Raw genomic sequence first — 20,935 nt, forward strand, 5'->3', positions numbered from 1 at the left:
ACATTTTTAAAGTCATTAAAAATTTTATTTAAGATTTTATTTATTCCTGAGAGACTCAGAGGGAGGCAGGGACACAGGCAGAGGAGAAGCGGGCTCCGTGCGGGGACCCGATGCAGGACTCGATCCCAGGACCCCGGGGTCACGCCCTGCGCTCCAGGCAGACGCTCCACCACGGAGCCACCCAGGGGCCCCAAAGTCATTAAAATTATTTCAAGCGTTGATAGCTGAGGGCTGTTTGCGTCCTAGTTATGTCGGCCCTCTGAAAACCAGAGATGAGCCGTGGATGAGCAGCGCAGAGCGCCTGGCCTTCCCGGAGCCTGCGGGCAGAGCCGGCTGCTAGTCCAGGAGGCAGGGCCCGTCCCCGCCCGGCGCTCGGTGTGGCTCTCAGGGCAGCAGACGCTGTGGCCCCGCACCCGGCCTGCACCTGCCCGCACCCGCCCGCACCCGCCAGCACCCGCCCGCACCCCGCCCACACCCGGCCCGCACCCGCCCGCAGTGTGGGCCTTAGTGCCTACAGGTGCCTGAGCGGCAGGGCCGCAGAGGTGGCGCCGCGAGGCCGCGGGCAGCTCCTCCTCGGGGTGGGGTGGCCCGGCCCCCTGCGGCCTCTCCCGCCGGCCTCCTGGCCTCTCCGGGGCGGTCAGCATCCACCTTGGCCCGCTCACTTCCAGGGCTCCTCTGGCCCCGGGACCCCACCGTCTGACTCTCCCTCGAATGCACGTAAGCCTCATGCAGAGCCTGTGCATCACGTCAACTCTGTGCCTGCAAATCCAGCCCCCTGCCGGATCCTGCCGGTGTGGTGGCAGGAGCACTGGGACCTTGGTCTCTAGAGGCCTGGCCCCAGGAAAGCCGGCTCTGTGCCCGGGGGCAGGGCGTCACGGCCCGGAGAGCCCCTCCCAGCCGTGGGTGCGCACCTGTGCTCACCTGTCGGGGAGGAGAAGGGAACGGGGCGAGGGGCGGCCGCAATGAGAAATGAAGCGCCTGGAATCCACGGAGACTGTATTTTCCATCAGTGACCGCCCGAGGCAGCTCTGGAAACTGGGTAAGGGCAGGAAGTGCGGTTGGGTTATACGGACACGTGTGCGCTCAGCATTGGTCTGTGGGTGGATCACGGAGATGGTGCTCACCCTGCGCGCAGCAGGGCCCCACAAGCATTTGGGTTGAATTGGATGCAAATGGAACAGACAATGGGATGAGTTAGAAATCCCCACAGGAGTTAAAAGCAGAAAAAAGACTTGCTCTTCTAATAGGACATTTGTGTCATTTTCTCATTCACCATCCTTCCTTCTTTGTACGTGTGTATTTGTGGCTTTTTCCTTTCCATCTTCACTTCCTTTAAACGAGAATCTAAGATTTAAAAAAAAAAAGTCAACATTGCTCAGCATCTTGATGAGAAGTTTGATAGGAGACTGATACTATTTGATACGATTATCTAAAAATATTTTTACTGTGTTGATATCGTTTGGGAAGCTTTGTAGTTAACAAATTTAATTTACTTTTTAAAGTTTTTATGTATTGATTTTTTTTAAGATTTTACTTATTTATTCATGAGAGACAGAGGAGCAGAGACACAGAGGGAGGAGCAGGCTCCATGCAGGGAGCCCAACGCGGGACTCGATCCTGGGTCTCCGGGGTCAAGCCCTGGGTTGAAGGTGGCAGTAAATCTCTGAGCCACCCAGGGATCCCTAATTTTTATGTATTGATTTAAGTAATGTCTATACCCAGCATGTGGCTTGAACTCCCAACCCTGAGATCAAGAGTCACATGGTCTTCTGACTGAGCCAGCTAGGAGCCCGTGTTTTAAAAGTATGGGTTAACGCCTCTTTCCTCTTAAAAATTCTTGTATGTTAAAATGGGCAGGTTGTTTTTCTTTTTTTTAATTTTACTTGTGATATTTGCACACAGATTAAAGTAAATTCAATTATTCAGGGTCCTCATTAATGTGAACCTTCTAGTCTCATTCAGTAAGCGCACATCGATTTATGTACATGTTGACCAAAGATGCATTTTTTTACAGATTTCCTTGAAAATACAGTCTTTATATATTTGGAAAGAATGATTTATTAAATAGCAATAAAGAAGGGTTTTCTATTAAAATACCGATGACAGAGACTACAGATAGCTTTCCACTCTTGGAGAATTACTTTGTCCTTGTTTTTCTCTGCCTTCCCTGTTAACATTTACTCCATAATTTTTCTGTTCTTTCACTGTCACTGACTGGACCGCTTATTTCTCGAATTCTGAAGCCCTCATACGTTTACCTCAAGACCTTTCCTCTGAACTGATCAACTCAATACCATGAGAGGGAATAAAAGAAAATGCTGCTTTTTAAAATGACCCTTTTTTAACGCAGAGATCGTGATCACCACCAGAGTCCTGATTGTGCGCTTAGAATAACAAACACGGGCCGGATATAAAGAACTTTCCCGATCTTCTCATGGTTTTCAGTCACATTGTCATCTGAAAATTAAAAGTGATTTCCGTGGGGACATTTTCACCCTCTTGCATTTCCCGAGTGGGACTTGTACACACGGACTCGTACGGACTCTCGGCGCTGCACGTGCGGTTTGGTTGTCACGTTTGTTTCGATGCCGAAAAAACAGGTGGATAACCATGGATCTAGTCGGTGGCTCGCGGTCCTGGCTCACCTCGGACTTACCTGGGGTCGAGAACTGAACGCTTGCGTCCCCCCAACATTCCTGTTTGGAAGCCCCCCACCGAAGGTGTATGGTGTTTGGAGGTGTGGCCTGTGGAAAGTAATTAGGTTCAGATGAGGTCATGAGAGGGGAGTCCCCATGCTGGGATTAATATCCTTAGAGGAGGAGACAGACAGACCAGGGCTTGGTCTTCCTGCATCATGAGGACAGAGTGACAAGGCAGCTGGCATAAGCGGGAAGAGGCCTCCCTCCAGCTCGCCCCTCGCCCCTCGCCCCTGGACTTCTCGGCCCCACAGCTGTGAAAAGCAGACACTGTGCAAGCCACTGGGCCTGCGGTGTTTTGTTAGAGCAGCCCGGGCTGACCGTATACCTGGGAGACTTAAAACATCGCATGTCTGGGCCCCACCCTGGATCAAGTATATGTGTCGGTGCAGAGCCTGGACACCAGTATATTTTTAAAGACTTGGCAGTGACTACAGACGACAGCCAAGGTTTAAAACCACCATTCTAGGTCAACCTCATGATACTACTAATCTTCGTTCACTTGTCTTAAGGTAGAGGCATTGGCAGGCTCCACGCTGCCCTAAACAAAGCTGGTGTCCCAGGACAGAGGCCCTGGACAGCTGCCCAGCCCTCCTCCTCCTTCTCAAGGCAGTTTCAGTTTCAGGGTAACCTTAGAAGGAGGAGTATGGACTACGGTGGTTGACCTCATGGTCTTGCAAGGCAGAGAAACTTCAAGAGGCCAGACGTTCTTGGAGTTGGTCCAAAGATCCGAGTCTCTCAGCCTCTGAGGTGGGAGGTGATTGCGTTTATCAGGACATAGGCACATAATGGCTTTTATTTTGTCAATGATGCACATCCTCGTTGCTCCCTTGTCTTGCTTATTTCCTTTCTGCATGTACAATTTGTTAGAACCTGAGTTATTTCTGTTATGTGGTGGACACAAGATTCAGCTGCATTTCTTCATTTCAGCACTTCATTTCGCCCGTGCATCTTAAAATTACATGTGCATTATCTATCAGGTCTAGGGCATTTGGTTTTTACTGTATTTGAGAAGCACTAAGAGCTCTGTTTAAAAGTTAACAAAGACCTTTTTACATGGTCCAAACGCCTACTGACATATTCTTTATCATTAATGGTGAAGACGCAAGCAGAAATCAATTCGCTGAATCTTTATCGAGCATCTTCCGTATAATAAATATTTCCCCTAGAGAGACTATTCTCCTAGTGGTTGCCTGGGCTTTTGCAAGAGAGAAAAATCCATACACAAGTAGCTGTCCGGTTTAGCACTGCCTGCAACCCGGCGTGTGATCCTGGAGACCGGGGATCAAGTCCCATGTCGGGCTCCCTGCGTGGGGGCTGCTTCTCCCTCTGCCTGTGTCTCTGCCTCTCTCTCTCTCTCTGTGTTGCTCATGAATAAATAAAGAAAATCTTAAAAAAAAAGTAGCTGTCATACATGCAGACGTTGTAGAATATGAAAGTGTGAGCAATTTGGGAGTGTAGGCTAAATTCACCTCTGGGAAGGTGCCTCGGAGGAGGTGGGGTTGGGTGTAGACTCTGCAGGGTGCCTGGCTAGGGCATTAATAGAGTGGAAGGGATGAAACGGCATCGGTGGCAAAAAGGATGGTATATACACAGAAGCATGGACTGCGTATAAGTGTGGTATTTGGAAAAAATTGGGAGAGGTGTGTACTAGTGGAAAAGCACCGAATAGTAGGTAGGATTCCCCATGGCTAACTGAAGGGTTTGGAGTTTGGAATTTATCCAGTATACAGTGGGCAACTATTGAAGGGTTTTGAGTAGTGGAATGACTTGAGTAGGTCTCTTTACTGTAGACGGGTAAGTATCAGTACAGGATGGATTGGAGAGCGAGACTGGTGCTCGGGAAGCACAAGCAAAAGGCTGTTACAGGGTGGCAGTCAGAGGGGATATTTGGTCGACCATTTGGAGGTGTAATTGCACCGTCCTTTTTTAAGAATACTTGAGTGACGAACAGGTACTTGCAAATACGTCACCTCGTTTGATGTAAGTGCAGTGGGTGTAATTGCTGGGAGTTGGTGCCACCCTCTGGAGAATGGGTCGTTGGTGGTCTTCAAGGGGGTATCTTCCCTGGAAAGGTGAAGGTGTAGCGAGGACCACATAGAGTCAAAGCAATCATCCAGAAAGGAGAAGTCGAGGCAGCAAATGCATAACAGTTCTACAGAAGCTGATAACTGGAAGGGAAGAGGAGAGAGAAGTAGAGGCGGGTAGCTTGAAGATGGCTCATTTACCGATGGTGGAACTCCACGTTTGTTACCATAGCATGACGGAGTTGAAGCTAAACATTTCCCCCGAACTGATTAACTCGGGGCCTGGAGGATTAGTAAGAAGAGATAGTGCCACTTACAATGATCTGTTTTTATCTATTTTGGCAGAGGTCATAGTGCCGACAAAAAAAAAAAGCCCACCATTTTTCCTGAGGATGGGAGGAGTTGGAGTTTAAGCATCATGTCAGGCTTGTTTTATCAAGTCTCATCAAAACTATTGACTTCACCTCTAAAATCCCTGTATTTGTGCTCAGGAACTACTGAGACGTTTCAGTCAGCCGTCTGCCAATACACGGGCTTGCTCGACATCCACAACGTCAGGTTGCGTGAAGGTGGCCCGTTCGTGTGGCATAAACTAGCGTGTTCGTAAATTGCCTTCAACTTGTGTTTTACATAAAAGCAGTGCAGTGAGAAATAATCCGTTAGGATAGGCTTCCCAGAATTTTTAAAATCGATTTTATTTTTTTTATTTTTTTAATGATAAATTTATTTTTTATTGGTGTTCAATTTGCCAACATACAGAATAACACCCAGTGCTCATCCCATCAAGTGCCCCCTTCAGTGCTCGTCACCCAGTCACCCCCACCCCCCGCCCTCCTCCCCTTCCACCACCCCTAGTTCGTTTCCCAGAGTCAGGAGTCTTCATGTTCTATCTCCCTTTCTGATATTTCCTACCCATTTCTTCTCCCTTCCCCTCTATTCCCTTTCACTATTATTTAAAATCTATTTTAACAAATTTTTTTTAACTCATGAAAAACGCAATAGAATTTTGTTATCTACTGAATGTCTCTTAACATACGTCAAGGGTACGTGAAGTGAAAAATCGACAAAGGATCACATTTAGGAAAGGGATAAAGTGGCGGCTGTCAAGGATAGACGCGTGGTATATGTCAAGTCACATAACGAAGAAGGAGATCTGTACTGTGCTCGACAGAAGTGGGATGCAGCCTTCCATGTTTAAGAAATCCAGATAAATAGATTCTTAATAGTAACATAGTTATGGGAAGACCTCGACTGACGGCTTTCAGAGTGAGAAACGACGTGGGATGCACGCGCTATGAAGCGCACCTGCGTAAGTGCTCCTCACGTGCCCATGTGTACGTGAGCGTGTGTCGTGCTGTCTGCGTGTATATACACACAGTCCGTACGTGAGGAGTATGTGTGTGTGGTTTCCGGCTTCTCCGTGCTTTTATGTTTAATTCCAAGCATTAAGAGACTAAATCCTTTGGGAAAATCATCAGTCTCCTCGGTGGGAATTGTCCGGGGGTGCTTAGCCTGACGATTCACGGAGCAGCCGAGAGTCCAGGGGTGCCGGGCCTGGGGGAGCGCAGGTGGCAGCAGGTGCCCCGAGCAGCTGCCTGGCTCCCGGCTGTGCTTGGGCGCCTGTGGCTGCGTCTCCTTGGGGCGTTCACGTCCCTCCATGTGCGAAATGGCCCGTGGGAGCCCCCGGGATGGAGAGTAATGGGGCGCAGAGACCGGGTGGGCCAGGCTCCAGGTCTGGGCAGGTCACGCGAGGGGAGCCGGCCGCGAGCTCACCTTGCAGGTGCCGCTGGGTGTGGCCCGTCGCCCGAGCAGGAGCGTGCCCCACTTTCCTTTCCTCCTTGTCCTGTTCCGAGCGGGGGACACGTGGCCCCCTCCCACCGTGGATGACTGGCCCGAGAGGCTTGGGCCCCGGGAGCCGGGCGCGGCTCTGGTCTGGGACGCCCGTCCTTCTCAGCGGCCCCCAGGCGACCCCAGGCGACCCCAGGTGACCTCAGGTGACCTCGGGCGACCCTAGGCGACCCCAGGCAACCCTGGCTGACCCCAGGTGACCCCAGCCAACCCCAGGAGACCCTGGCCGACCCTGGGCGACCCCAGGTGACCCCAGCCGACCCTGGGTGACCCCGGGGACCCCAGCGCATTGGGGCGAGACCCAGAGGGGCGTGTCCTGTTGGCCGCCGCTGCCCCAGGAGTGGCTCGGAGTTTCCAGTGGGTTCTGTCCCGAGCTGCCACTTGAGTCCCGGTGCCGGCAGCCGCTGCTCAGGGACGCAGGCAAGCTGCTGGCGCCTCCCCGCGTGGGACTCTGGGCCACAGGCCGTCGGGGGGCGGGAAGCTTGCAGCGCCGGCCGCGAGATGGGTCCTGGAAAGAAGCACCAAGGAAGGAAGGAAGTCAGTCTTAATGGGCCAAGCACGGCCCAGCGTGGCCGCAGTCCCCCCGGGGCAGGCGCGCTGGGCTCCTCTGTCCCAGCGCGGGGACGGCCGGTCGGCCCAGGCTCCTTGCTTGCCTGTGACGCCGATTTATTTTCTTCCCAACCTCTCATCGCATTTCAGCTCTTTAGTATTCTTGGCAGAAGGGATTGACCAAACACAGGATGCTTCTTTGTGCCTCAATAATGTATTCAAAATTGAATACTAACCCCCCGACTCCCTCACCCCCCCCCCACACCCCACTCCCCAAAATGATAAAACAGCCATAAGAAAGTATTCCGGTTCCAGGTCCCTGTCTGGCAAGAGCTTTCCAGGCCTGGCGGCTTCTCTGCCTTTCTCCTTTCCCTCTCCCTCCCCCAGCCGTTACATTTTTTAATTGGAATCTTGCAGCATCTGTCAACCTGAAAAAAATAAAGCGACTCCTAGTCCTTACAGACACGATGAGAGGTTCAGTTGCGTCAGGCGCAGCGGCTTCCAGGCCGGGGAAGGGTCACGGCTCCGGAGCCGCCTCACCCGTCCGCTCACCCTTTCCGGGGAGACAGGTGGGGTCTCCTCTGGGTGCCGGCAGGGCCCCTGCACCTCCTCGCACCCAGGGCTCCCTCAGACGTGCGTGCGGAGCGCCGGTGTGCTCTGTGCTTTTTAATGTGAGGCTTTGAGACTGTAGCACGCGGTCGTTAGGGTGATGGCCTTCCTGGAGGAGCCCCGCTGCAAGTAGGTCATCGACAGAGGTTGACCGGACTTCCTTGGGCGGAAGCAGTTCCACAGGATCACTGCGTCCTGCTCACGATCCAATGTGCCAGGCCACGCGGGTCCGGGGGAAGCCTGTTCACGGGGAATCCCGCTTAGCGTTTTAGGCTGGAGTTTAAGTCCCAGGCGTTTGACCCTCCCAAGAGTCATTTTTTTTTTTAATATTTTATTTATTTATTCATGGGAGACCCAGAGAGAGAGAGAGAGAGACCCAGGCAGGGGGAGAAGCAGGCTCCGTGCAGGGAGCCCAATGTGGGATTAGATCCCAGATCTCCGGGGTCACCCCCTGGGCCGAAAGCGGCCCTAAACCGCTGAGCCCCCCCACCCCGGGCGTCCCCCTCCCAAGACTCTTGCGCGGCGGCGCCCAGTAATAAAGAATGAAGAGTTTCGCTTGCTGATATGCGCCGTTGCTCGGTCACCTGTGAACCCCGTGCGCACAAACCCGGTGATGCCAACGCAGCTGGAAAGTCGCCCAGGCCCCCACACAGGGCCAGGAAAACAGCTCGGACACGTCCCTGCTGACCTGGGACATCCAGGTCAGAAATGCCAGAGTGGATGCAGCTCAACTGACCCATCACTCGCTTGACAGAAGTTACGGCTCGCTGAGGCCCGTGTTAACCAGGTGTTCTGCAAACTCGCCGCGGGGGGCATTGCAAGGCTCTTCGGAACTTGAGTCCTGGGTGCGGGGGGAGGGGGGGTCCAGTAATGGTCAGGAGGAGATGCTCCCGCCCCCGCCGCGAGGACTGAACACGGTCGAGGAACGAGGATCTCCGTCCGTGGACACCGTCAAGAAAGTACTGGGTGCGGTGTTGTTCCTGCCCAGCGTGAGGAAGGAGCCATAGGTTGGGGTGACCCTGGGTGTCCGTGGCCTCGTGGCCGGGCACGCAAGGCCCCGCAGGACCCGACGGCAGGCCACAGCCGTCCGGCCTCCCCTGGACCTCCGCACCTATGCTCCTGCCTCTAGGCTCCTGCTTTCCTTTCCCTTGGGTGGCCCGAGGTCCCTCGCGTCCCCGGAGACCGTGCACCTGTGCTGTGCACGCGACGCATCACTGCCCCTTGCCTGGAGGCGGGAGCGTCACTCCCGTCGGATTTCCGTGCTGTCCGTAGCCCTCGTCCCTGAAGGAGTCGGTGTCTAGAGGTCAGCGCACGGGGCCGTGAAGCCCCTGCCCGTGTGGCGGGTGCCCCGCGAATACAGCGTAAATCAGGGCACGCGGTACCCCCCAAGGCCGTCCCCAGTAGAGACCAGCGGGATCTAGCCTGTCCCACCCAAAGTGTCACCCCCACACCCGCTCGTTCAGGACGCTCCTCGGCAGAGGAAACCTGGGGTCCCGCTACGGCATTTGGAATTAGACTTCAGTTCACCCTCAAATCCACTCAATCCCCCTTATTTTCAACAAGTAAAGTACAAGTAGGTCAATCAAGTCACATTCTCGTCGTGATGGGCCAGAGCGTCTCTATGGGTTCAGGACAGCGTTGGCCCAGGGCCGCGGCCGCCCCCTCGGGCCTTGTACTCCGCGTCCACGCTGCAGGAAGGAGAACCAAGTGACTGGCCTGCGGTCGGGGGTGAGCGCCGAGGGGCAGCGCAGGGCCCGAACGGGACGGAGGGGACTGGCTGCTTCCTCTGCCACCCGGAGGCCGGGCCGCATCGGTGGCCGCCGTTTGCCGTCCAGCCGGGGTCGGCTCGGGCCGCCGAGAGGCCGGGGCCCCGGGGCTGACACCTGCTGTCCTCCAGCGCGCCAGCCAGCAGCGGTCCCCTGCGTCGCTCCTGGCCCCGGAGGTCCCCTCCCCGGGACGGCACCCGGGCTCCACCCTGCGGCGCCCCGACCTGTCCCTCGAGAGCTGCCCTGTTCCTCCGTTTGTCTCCATTTGAGCTCGAGCCCCCGACGCACAGCAGGGCCCTGTGGTCGGGATCTGACTGGGGAGCCCGAGCGGCCACGTGGGCGCCGTGGATCAAAGCTACTTTCCGTGGAAAGGAGGCGGCCTCCTCGGGCCCTCCGGCCGCAAAACCTCAGAGAGCAGCAGGCTCCGGCCCGGCCCGCCCCCCGCCTTGGGGACTGACAGGGACACTCGAAAACCCCGCGTTGGGGCAGGAATCTGAGTGTCGTGTCTGGTCCGGATCCTGGTCCCAGTGGAGCATCCCTGGGGCGACGGGACGAGGGAACGGGTCTGTGGACATGGGACGGGGGCCTCCGAGGTGCCCTCGACGCCAGGCCCTGGTCGACCGGCGTCACTCATCTGTGAGGCTCGTGGGCAAGTAGACGTCGTTCACGCGGACTTGTGCAGCTGCCCAGGTCGGGCGACGACGGGGAGGCCGCTGGCGGGACACGGGCCTGCGGGACGCCGTCATTCTGTGCGTGGCGGGGACAGGGAGCAGCGGCTGGGTCCCGAAACAGCTTCCGACTGTTAATCCGTCCAGCACAGAAATGGGATCGGGAGAGTTGAGGGAACCCAGAACTGAGGGGAAACGGCACATCTGCCGAGAAGGACCCAGACGCTCAGGCGCTCGATCAGAGGACGCTGGAGAGACCGCGTTTGTGGGGACACGCGACGCCGCCGGTGGAGGAAGCCCGAGCAGGGGACGGTTCCCGCGGGCCTTGCTTTGGGAAGGTCGGATTCTGCAACGCAATTGTGTAGGGAATGAATTAAGTCCCCGCAGTTCTGCACACCGCGGCGCGGCTGAGGACGGGGGCGCGACCCTAAGGCTCAAGGGACCCGGTGTCCGCCTCCTGCTGTTTGCACAGCTTTGATAGTGGCACGATTGGGAAGGGGGACGCTTCCTGGGACTCCCTCACCGCCAGCAGACGTGGGTGCCGACACCCACCAGCCTCCGCTGCCACCGTGGTCCTGGCACCCGGTGGCATAAGACAGGCTCATTATCGAAACACAGAATGTTGGGGCGCCCGGGGGCCCCCGTGGCTGAGCGTCTGCCTCTGGCTCAGGGCGCGACCCCGGGTCCTGGGATCGAGTCCCGGCAGGGAGCCTGCTTGTCCCTCTGCCTCCACCGCTCCCCCTGCCTGTGTGCTCGCTCTCGCTCTCTCTCTGTCAAATAAATGAATAAAAATCTTTAAAGACTAAAACTAAAAAGTAACTAAACACAGAACATTGTTATTAAGTTAGGATTTTTTACCTTTCCTTTGGGGCATTCATGATTGGTTCAGCAAGCAGCTGAAGAAGACGTATCTGGCTTACATTCAGAGCCGCGGAGTCTACAGTTTTGTTGTTTCCTACGGTAACTTTATCGTTCTTGGTTGGACTCCTCCTTGACGTCCTCGCTCAAAGGAGACGTAGGTGACTTGCTTTCTGTATGCTGAAGCCTTTTTTTTTTTCCTTCGCGTATGAAAGGTAACCAGGATGGGTGTAAAATTACTTGATTGCGACCTTTTTCTTACTGAATGTATGTTTTTTAAATCTTGAAGCTCTTATTGTCACTGAGAAATCCATAAAAAATTCCCCCAAGGGCCCCTTCTTTTCGGCCAGAACGGGCGTATCTGATGGCTGGAAAAGAAGGCAGGGCTGAGGGGGTACAGCAGCACCCTGGTCTCTTCAGAATGTAATGTCTGCGGTAAAAGGAGGGGGCACAGGCATTGGATCGACCGAGACCTTGCACCGACAGAAGGTATCCTCTCTTCCGTTGTCAAAATAATTAAATACATCAAAAATCATGTACTTGCAACTGTAATGTTAACAAGACCATCTCACCAGTGTTCAATTTGGCTTTTCTATTTCACCATTTGTTTCTTCAATTTTTTAATATTCTATTTAAATTAAAAAAATATATTTTATTTAAATTCAGTTTTCCAACATAGAGTATACCATCCAGGGCTCATCCCAGCGGGCGCCCGACCACTTCACCGTTTGAGAGGCAAAGTCATAATGTCTGATGGATCTTCGAGTTGGCGGGCATTTCCCATCATGTCTGGGTCTGGATCTGCGTATGGACACACGAGCATGTGTGTACGTGTACGTGTGTATGTATGAATTTCATGCAGTGACTCAAGAAAATAATCCAGTCTTTCTGATAAGGCCCTTGGGATTGGCCCAAAATAAAGATAATAACAATGTAAAACTTTAAAAATGCACTAGCCCTTCCACGGTGTATAATACTTTCTGCACGGTAGTGAATTTCCTGGTATTTATTTATTTATTTATTTATTTATTTATTTATTATGATTTTATTTTATTTTTATTTTTATTTATTTATGATAGTCACACAGAGAGAGAGAGAGAGAGAGGCAGAGACACAGGCAGAGGGAGAAGCAGGCTCCATGCACCGGGAGCCCGATGTGGGATTCGATCCCAGGTCTCCAGGATCGCGCCCTGGGCCAAAGGCAGGCGCTAAACTGCTGCGCCACCCAGGGATCCCAATTTCCTGGTTTTTAGAAAAATCTATTTCATGATTATGAAATTATCATTGCAGATATTCAGAAATTGCCTGAATACAGATAAACAAGTATCCCGCAGAGCTTCATCAGTGATAGACGTTCTTAACATTTTGCTTTAGCTCTTTCCTGACATTTTTCTGCGTACGTACACACACATGCCAGGCGCACAGGGAGGGGAGGAGAAAAGCGTGCACTTTTTAAAAAATTATTTTATTTTATTTTATTTACTTATTCATGAGAGACACAGAGAGAGAGAGAGGCAGAGACACGGGAAGAGGGAGAAGCAGGCTCCCTGCAGGGAGCCCGATGTGGGACTCGATCCCAGGACTCCGGGGTCACAGCCTGAGCCGGAGGCAGACGCTCAACCGTTGAGCTCCCCGAGCGTCCCAAGACCTGAAAACTTCAGGTTTCTTTAGACAGCCGGCTGCCCAGCTAAACATTTTGCTCCTGTCGGAGGAGAGGGGGATGGTTGTTGGGGGTAACTGGAGGTCACCGTCGGAGTAGTAGTTCATGAGACTGCTCTCCGACCGGCTGGAGCATCCTCATCATCCCACACCCGCGCCCTCTGATGCTAACTTCTGGATGAGGAGCAGGATTATCGGAACGGTATCAGGTGCCCGAGTGTCGGGTAATAGTTTACATACGTCTTCTCAGCCGACCGTCATACCCTTCTTCATCCTCCTTCAGAGAGAAGACTGAGGAAGTTGAGAAAGGAAGTCTTGTGTCGGATGCGTGGAAGGGAAACGAGGTGTTGAAAGGCCTGGTCACATTCAGAGCCCTAATAAATGGTTGATTAACATGAAATTCATATCCGTGACTATCTGACTTCTGAATCCAAGTCCTAGTACCTACTGTCTAAATACCATTTTAGGGGAAATTGTTGGAAGAAAAGCTCTACCACAAAGGTATGCGTAAGTCTAACGCTGTTGGTGCGCGCTGTCAAAGTACCCTTTGTTGTTGTTGTTGTTTAGATGTTATTTATTCATGAGACCCAGAGATAGAGGCAGAAACACAGGCAGAGGGAGAAGCAGGCTCCATGCAGGGAGCCCAATGCGGGACTCGATCCTGGGACCCCAGGATTATGACCTAGGCCAAAGGCAGGTGCTCAACCGCTGAACCACCCAGTCGCCCCAGAAAGTACCCTTTGGAAAGCAGGTAGCAGTTGATGCTCCCATCAGTAGTGGATGAGAGAGTCCCTTAGTGGTTAGATACTAGAGGCAAAAAACAAAAAAACAGCAAAGGAAAGAAAGCCAGAAAGAAAAGAAAGAAAAAAAAAAAAACCCTATTTTTGTTTTAGTTTGCATTTAGTTGACATCTATTGATTGATGAATAATAAGGTTAAACACATTTGTATTTATTATATCTTTTGTGAATTGTCTTTTGTACAAATATTTTGCTCTTTATCCCATAAAGTTCGTTCTTTTACTAATAAGTTACTAAAAGTCTTTGTGTTAAACATGTATAAACATCAGATTTCCCCTCGTATCTTTGGGTTTTGACATATTCTATTTGTTTATGTTCACTATTTTTGTTATTTAGCTTTTAGAATAATTTTGGAATTTATCATTCCATAAGCGAATAGACTTTAAAAGTGAAAAATAGCCTAAATGTCATGACAGCTGACTCTTTATGAAAGTATCACCCTAATTTAAAAAATAATACCTCTCTCCTAGAGTGTGGAGGACAGAAGTGAAATATATTCTCTGAAGGCTTTTATTTGCATAAGTCGATTATCTCTTTTACTTAAATATCGTTAGCTCTTTTGAGATCCAGATGCTTAGAAAAGATATGTTATTTCTCTCTGAAAACAGAGGATGTACCCTTGGTTTTAAGTCCCATAGAAACAGGCATTGGCCCAAAACAAGTCTGGCTGTGACCCTGACGAGAAAAATAAACAAGACCTTGCTGTTCCCGTCTATCTAGTCTTGTTTTTGCCCCGATTCAGGTTCTGCAGGTGTGGGGTGATGATAGCTATGTATTTTGGGGGGACAGGTGTTGGAATTCTAGTGCAAGAAAATGGGGACAGCTAGGAGTTGACTGTGTTGGGCGGGAGTGATTCCATAAACTGATTAGAATTCTTGCAGACCATTTGCCCCCAAAATAGCGATGCTCCTTCTTCTTTCTTTCTTTCTTTTTTTTTTTTTTTGATATTTATTTTTTAAAGATTTATTGATTTATTTATTTATTTATTTATTTATTTATTTATTTATTTATTTATGATAGACATAGAGAGAAGAGAGAGAGGCAGAGACACAGGCAGAGGGAGAAGCAGGCTCCATGCAGGGAGCCCGATGTGGGACTTGATCCCGGGACTCCAGGATCGTGCCCTGGGCCAAAGGCAGGTGCTAAACTGCTGAGCCACCCAGGGATCCCCTTTTTTTGATATTTATTAAGAGAGATATGAAAAAATAGTATTTTAAGTAATGTGAACTCTAGGAAGAGAGGAGAGATTTTTATATATTGCACGTTGTGGTGAAGGCTTAGTGTACAAAGTTGTATTATATTCTGTGCTATGCTATTATGAATCCTCTAGTGTTGCACATTTTTAATGTCAGGGATAAAGATCCCTTTGTCTTAAAACATCATTCAAGAGTCTTCATGAGGGCTCAGTTTGGCCTTGTGAGGACAGGATATATAAGGAATCGTCAGCCTAGAGTTTGGACACCAAAACATTCAAAAAAATAATTTCTAAAACCGGGCCTATCAGACACCCACGCAAAAAAAAAAAAAAAAAAAAAAAAAAGTTTAGCTTAGCAGGTTTCTTGGTCCTTGATGCATTCTTCTTCTCCTGCCCTCCCCGGATACGTAGCTCTTCAGGCTGCGCTTGACGGCCGGTGTCCATTCTTGCTACACCTTCTCGGGGTCCTTCTTGCCAAGTGTCTCGCCAAGTCCTGATTAGTCACTTGCTCCCTCTCGTCCCCGTGAAATCGCGTATTTCTTTGCCCTGACTGCTCGGTTGCATATTTCTTCACTCATTATCTGATTGCTGAAATCCATTGTAAATGGGCAAAATTAGTAAGGACCTCCGTACATCTTCAGTATGTGTGCTGCCGAAGCGAGCGCAGGCCCTCCGTACATCTTAAGGGAGAAGCACTTGAGCATCGACGACTGTGTCACTGGCCTAAGCACAAAGCAGGTGCGCTTGAGGGACTGAGGCAGCGGGCTCTCGGGTGCAGTGTCTTCCGTTGCTCCGAGCCTGGGAAGCCGGTCTGCTTTTTCCCCATTGGTCATTTGTCTTCATCTCTAAATTGACAAGGGATTTATTTAATAACCAGCACGGCCTATGTGACAAGAGACACTAGCTTAACATTTGCATTACTAATAATTACCATTTTTTGAGATCCACATGGTCGCCAACGCTTTATAGTTAGTTCCTCATCTAATTCACGCTGCTGCAGTAGACATGATGGCCGCTCTCCATCTTCACCCTTAGCTTCCTTGGAAGCTAAAGCTTTAGCATAACTGGAAGGTGGCAGACCTAGAACCCGAACCCAGGGCTGCTGATCGCAAAGCCTCCGCCTGGAACCCCCGTGTCGCTCGGTGAACGTGGCTTTATTCACAACAGCGGCAGGGGCTGCGGCCTTCCGTCTCGCGGCCTACGCAGTGCAAAGCACTAAGTTCTTTGGGGGAAAATGGAGCACATTAAAAACAACAACAGAATCTTGAGCTTTTTTACATCGATGCTTTTGGTTTCAGGCTCGCTGCTACCGCGGTGCCTTCAGAAGTAAGGACGTCGGTCACTGTTGTCCCTCCCGGAGTCTGGAGCACGGCGGCGTCTGGCGGGCCAGTCGGCTGTGTCTGCTGCGGCCTGTCCTAACGCCCAGATGTCACCAACACTCCTCCCTGTAACTAGCCACGAGGCCCCGTCCCTTTCCTCCCTGGGAGCGGGCCCGGGTCACCTTCCCGCAGGTCTCTCGCAGCCCTGCCCCTAGAGCCGGGCGCACGTCTTTCCCCGTGCGACATGCAGTGAGGGTGTCCGCTCTCTGGGTGAAAAGAGCAAGTGATGCGCGGCACTCAGTGACCGTATTGGCCAGAAACACACGGAGGCAGTTAGCCCTTTCCTGCGTGCGTGGCTCGTTCAGTCATTCCACTCGGGTTTTCAACAGTTGTCATTTTCCCTAACACCCTGTGATGCCGTATAGATCCCTTGGTTGACCCAGTTCAAGGGGGCGGGTGGGGGGGAAAGGAAGAGCGGGGACAGGAGGAGATTTTTTTCCCCCAGTAAGTAGTAAAGTAATATCTATTGGTAATATATTCAATTAGCTGTAGTAGCAGAAAGTAATGCCTGAAAATGTGTACAGTTGGCACTGAAACAATGACCTAAGCATTCAGGGACGCCCAGGGACATGTGCGCCTCTCGCAGATTCCAGCCCACTCACTGAACTCCCTTCAGGGCCCACCTCTGCTAACCATGGAAGTGCTGGGTGGATTTCCTCGTGCTCTCGCGTGGGGTGGTCCCGGGACCCAAGAAGAGAAGCAGGACATGGAAGTCTCCTGCAATCCCAGCGTGGCCTTGTTCCACACATTTCAGAATGTGTCTCTGCTATTAAAAGGATTTCTCGGAAGCCTTTTAATCTGCTGTTTTGCGGGATTACACTACACCTATGATACGTAGCATCTCTGTTATATTCAAATAGTAACTTCTAAGGCATGAGAAATTGTAGCTCACTGTCAACCTTTACTGTTTGGGGGTGTTTTTTGTTTTTTTTTTTTTTTTTGAATAGTGTTTTTCCCACCCTGCAAGAATAGTGGCAAGTTCAATTGTATCACTACACTTGCTTTGGGTAGATGAAGGGATATTTTTGAATTTTTTTTTTTTTAATAAATTGAGACGTCTTTCCAAGAAGTGCCACTGATTTATACATCGGAACAAGGAGGATGCGCCTCCAGGAATAAGCTACCGAGGAAAGTATTTCATATAATATCATCTACCAAGAGTCCAGTTCCAGGGTATTAGACAGTTCCTAGCCTCAGAGGCCCTTCAGTCTGTTGGCTTCCACTGGACTGAAACAGCGGTGATGAGAATGTGTCCATTTTTCTTGCTGTTCTCTGGAAATCCTATTAGACATAGCAATTCACAGCCCAATTCAAATTGATTACATTTATTTTCAGTCGTGACTCAGAATGTCTCTAAGGTCTAATGCTTAGAAACAGATTCGTAAATGACTTCCAGATCTCTCTTATGCATCTTCCTCCCTTCTCGCTTTTTCTTTTCTTTTTTTTTTTTCTTTTCTCCTTTTGGTGGGCAGCCAAACAAATTTTATTGAGCAGTAGTACCAAGCTCCCGAGGAGGAAGGGGACCCAAGAAGGTTGCCTCTCCCTCGCTCTCGTGTAGCCTCAGTAGTTTACATGTAACACTGAATGTGGAGATGATCAATCCTGCTATATGTGTACAAGTTCACATTTATGTTATCAGAAGTTTTATTTTCCAAGTTACCAAAAGCTCAGAGTTTGTTTGAATGGAACGATCATTTAGAAACTTGATCTACTTTCTTTTTTTATGAATTTATTTTTTATTGGTGTTCAATCTGTCAACATATAGAATAACAACCAGTGCTCATCCCATCAAGTGCCCCCTCAGGGCCTGTCACCCAGTCTTCTTTCAGACTCTCTCCCTGCTGAGAGAGCTTGGATTCTGGAGCTCTTGGGAGTTAGAGCTGAGGCTAGGAGATGGAGGTGTCTGTTGACTTGGGACAAGGGAGGCCTGGGCCTTGGCCCAGGCAAGAACCAGATCTGGCTGGAAGGCTGTGAAACTCTGCTGGCCAAGTGTGGGATGTGGAGCAGCTTTCAATGGGGGCTTGACAGATCCCCCGAAGTAGTGTTGCATGGAGTCCAAGGGTACCTTCTATGGTTGAGGACCACACTGGGAACCTGGGACCATAGAGAGTTCTTAAAGAGCAAGCAGATTCTAGAACGATCATTTGTGCCTCAGGACCTAGTTGTGTGACAGCAGGACAATGATGTTTTCTGTGGGTAAACACCGGGGCCTGCACTGATCCTGCCACAGACCCAGATCCATCTTCTGAAGAAAATTCTAGCCCAGTCAATGGATACTCTCATGACCACAGTGTCAGTCGAGATAACACCGAGGCAGGATGCTGAGTGCACTGAGGGGGAGCAGGACGCAAGAACAAACGTTGAAACCTGAGATGCAAGTGTCAAGAATCCGTATTTGCTTTATAGAGCGCAGAGGTCAGGTTTAGGAGCTGGAAGGAAGTAGGAAACATGACCGTGGAGAAGGGTGGCCTGAAATAGGATCCACAGACACAGTCATAAATATGAACGGGGTCAAAGCCCTGGGAGCTCAGAAGACCAGGACAACCCGGGAGAGGCCCCTCATCCTCACCACGGAATGCGGACATCACGGATCTCTGACTCCTCTCTCGCCACCCGAAGAGGGTCGCTCCCTCTTCCGTGAAGTCGCATTGCCCTGGTACCTCCGGTTGCCTGGATCCCACTATATAGTAACCATAGCTTTCTCTGCCCGTTCTGGTCTGTGAACGCCTTCGTGCCAGAGTCTGACTCACCACAGGGCATAGGGACGGTCTTGAGTGGTCAGAGATGTTGGGAGTATCTGTATCTGTGTGTGGAGGAAACAACAAGTAGCCTTGATACATTGGTTCGTTCTGGGATACGGATAAGGGTAAGCCGGTTGCCACCATCCATTCAGATGTCTCCGCCTGCTCCGGATTTTTGCATTGGTAGAAGGGCATGGGGATGTGTGCATAAGCCCAGAGCCCGAAGTGGGGTGTATGTACTTTTGGGTGGGCCACAATCAGTATTTGGGGTACAAATGAAGATGATGAGATCATTACCTGTAAAGTCTAATGCTAAAGCACGATGACCACTGTTCTCTTGTATATGACCCTCATGTCACACACTACTATGTGGTTTTCATTTTTTTTAAGATTTCATTTATTTATTCATGAGAGACACAGAGAGAGAGAGAGAGGCAGAGACACAGGCAGAGGGAGAAGGAGGCTCCATGCAGGGAGCCCGACATGGGACTCGATCCCGGGACTCCAGAATCAGGCCCTGGGCCGACGGCGGCACTAAACCGCTGAGCCACCCGGGCTGCCCAGTGGTTTTCCTTTTTGTGTGACTTTGCTGTGACAGCAAACCAAAAGCTTTGTTGTATCCATTTTACAAATGAAGTATAGAGAGCTCAAGTAACTTGCCCAGTATCATGTAGCTCGTAAATAGGAGAGCTTGGATTAAAGTGTCTGAGCCCAAAGGAAAGGGAGGCTCTTGGGGTAGCCCTGTGTATGTACCCCGTTCTCTAATATTTACCACCATGAATGCCCTTAGGTTCTGAGTACTGTCTCTTTCTTAAGAATGAAAGTAGTAACAGAACAATGTTTGAAGAAGTTCCTTCCATAACTCAGCCAAAGACATTATGCGTGCCAGTAATCTCATTTTCATGTTCACAACCTACTCGAAGTGAGAAAGCAAAACTAAAAATAGGGATGAGGCAACGTAATGTAAAGTTCCTGAGCAATGTCATAATAGCTAAATTTAGGTAAATATTATTGCAAAGAGAGATGTACTTTGTTAAAGTGGTTGGTAATTGGGGAAACAGAGCAACGAGCCCTTAAAATCTCTTCCGTGTGTTTGTCCTGGGATATACTAGAAAACATAGACCGTTTTTTAAAGATTCAGTGAATGTTATGGAATTATATCATTACCAAAAAAATGTTTGGGTTAGTATATTCTAAAATTTGTTGAAGGAAATAGTTCACAAATTAAACCAGAATTTGTTAATAATTAGTCTTTCAAAGTTTCATTGCAGGAAGAGTGTTTTTAGAAAATATTGATTGCTTGGCCTTTGATTTTGTTTACTGAAATGGTTGTAGGAATTATTCCAGAAATGCACATCGGAGCATGAGAGATTCTTTTGTCCCTCTCATTTGTCATCCTAAATTTTCTTTCACCTTTCATAATCCAGTGTTATGAAAAAGGTTCTTATTCATTTCTTTATTTTATTCGCTTATAGACTTGTTTGTAATATCCTTCTTGTATGCCTACAGTGAGGCAAAAACCTTAGAATATTGCTTTCTGTATTTCTCCTAAATTCCATAACCAGGTAGAAAAATCAGATTTACAGATTAATGTAGGAGAAAGAAAAACCAGAGGTGCTTTCCACGGATTCCTTGTTTTTCTTTTCTTTACTTTCTTTTTTCTTTTTTTTTTTTGATAGGCATTGCATTAAATATTTATTTATTTTATTTATTTTTTTATAAATTTATTTTTTATTGATGTTCAATTTGCCAACATACAGAATAGCACCCAGTGCTCATCCCGTCAAGGGCCCCCCTCAGTGTCCGCCACCCAGTCACCCCCACCCCCCGCCCACCTCCCCTTCCACCACCCCTAGTTCGTTTCCCAGAGTTAGGAGTCTCTCATGTTCTGTCTCCCTCTCTGATATTTCCACTCATTTTTTCTCCTTTCCCCTTTATTCCCTGTCACTATTGATTCCTTGTTCTCAATGCTCGAAGCGTTCATTCCATATAGGGCCACTGTCCCATGTCAGGCAGCGGGCTCAGTGCTGGGATGTGGAGGAGAGCAAGACCGTCCAGCCCTGCCCCAGCAGAATAGCGCTGCTGTACGTCCTTCTACGAGCGCAATCCAGTCATGATAGAGTCACTTAATTAAGGCTGGG

At 50.1% G+C, this 20,935-nt stretch overlaps 1 protein-coding gene across 1 annotated transcript in view; it reads left to right on the forward strand.

Annotated features, from left to right (window-relative positions):
• The first annotated feature begins 5,645 nt into the window (after positions 1-5,645).
• Positions 5,646-20,935, forward strand: part of PTPRZ1 (protein tyrosine phosphatase receptor type Z1) — a 157,663-nt gene continuing 142,373 nt past the window's right edge. Inside the window, exon 1 of the mRNA XM_035698435.2 lies at positions 5,646-6,032. Coding sequence (XP_035554328.2) covers positions 5,960-6,032 — 73 coding nt within the window. The 5' untranslated portion in view covers positions 5,646-5,959. The remainder of the gene's footprint in view (positions 6,033-20,935) is intronic.

The sequence above is a fragment of the Canis lupus genome, chromosome 14, assembly GCF_003254725.2.
Source record: "Canis lupus dingo isolate Sandy chromosome 14, ASM325472v2, whole genome shotgun sequence".
In the NCBI taxonomy this organism is placed as follows: Eukaryota; Metazoa; Chordata; class Mammalia; order Carnivora; family Canidae; genus Canis; species Canis lupus.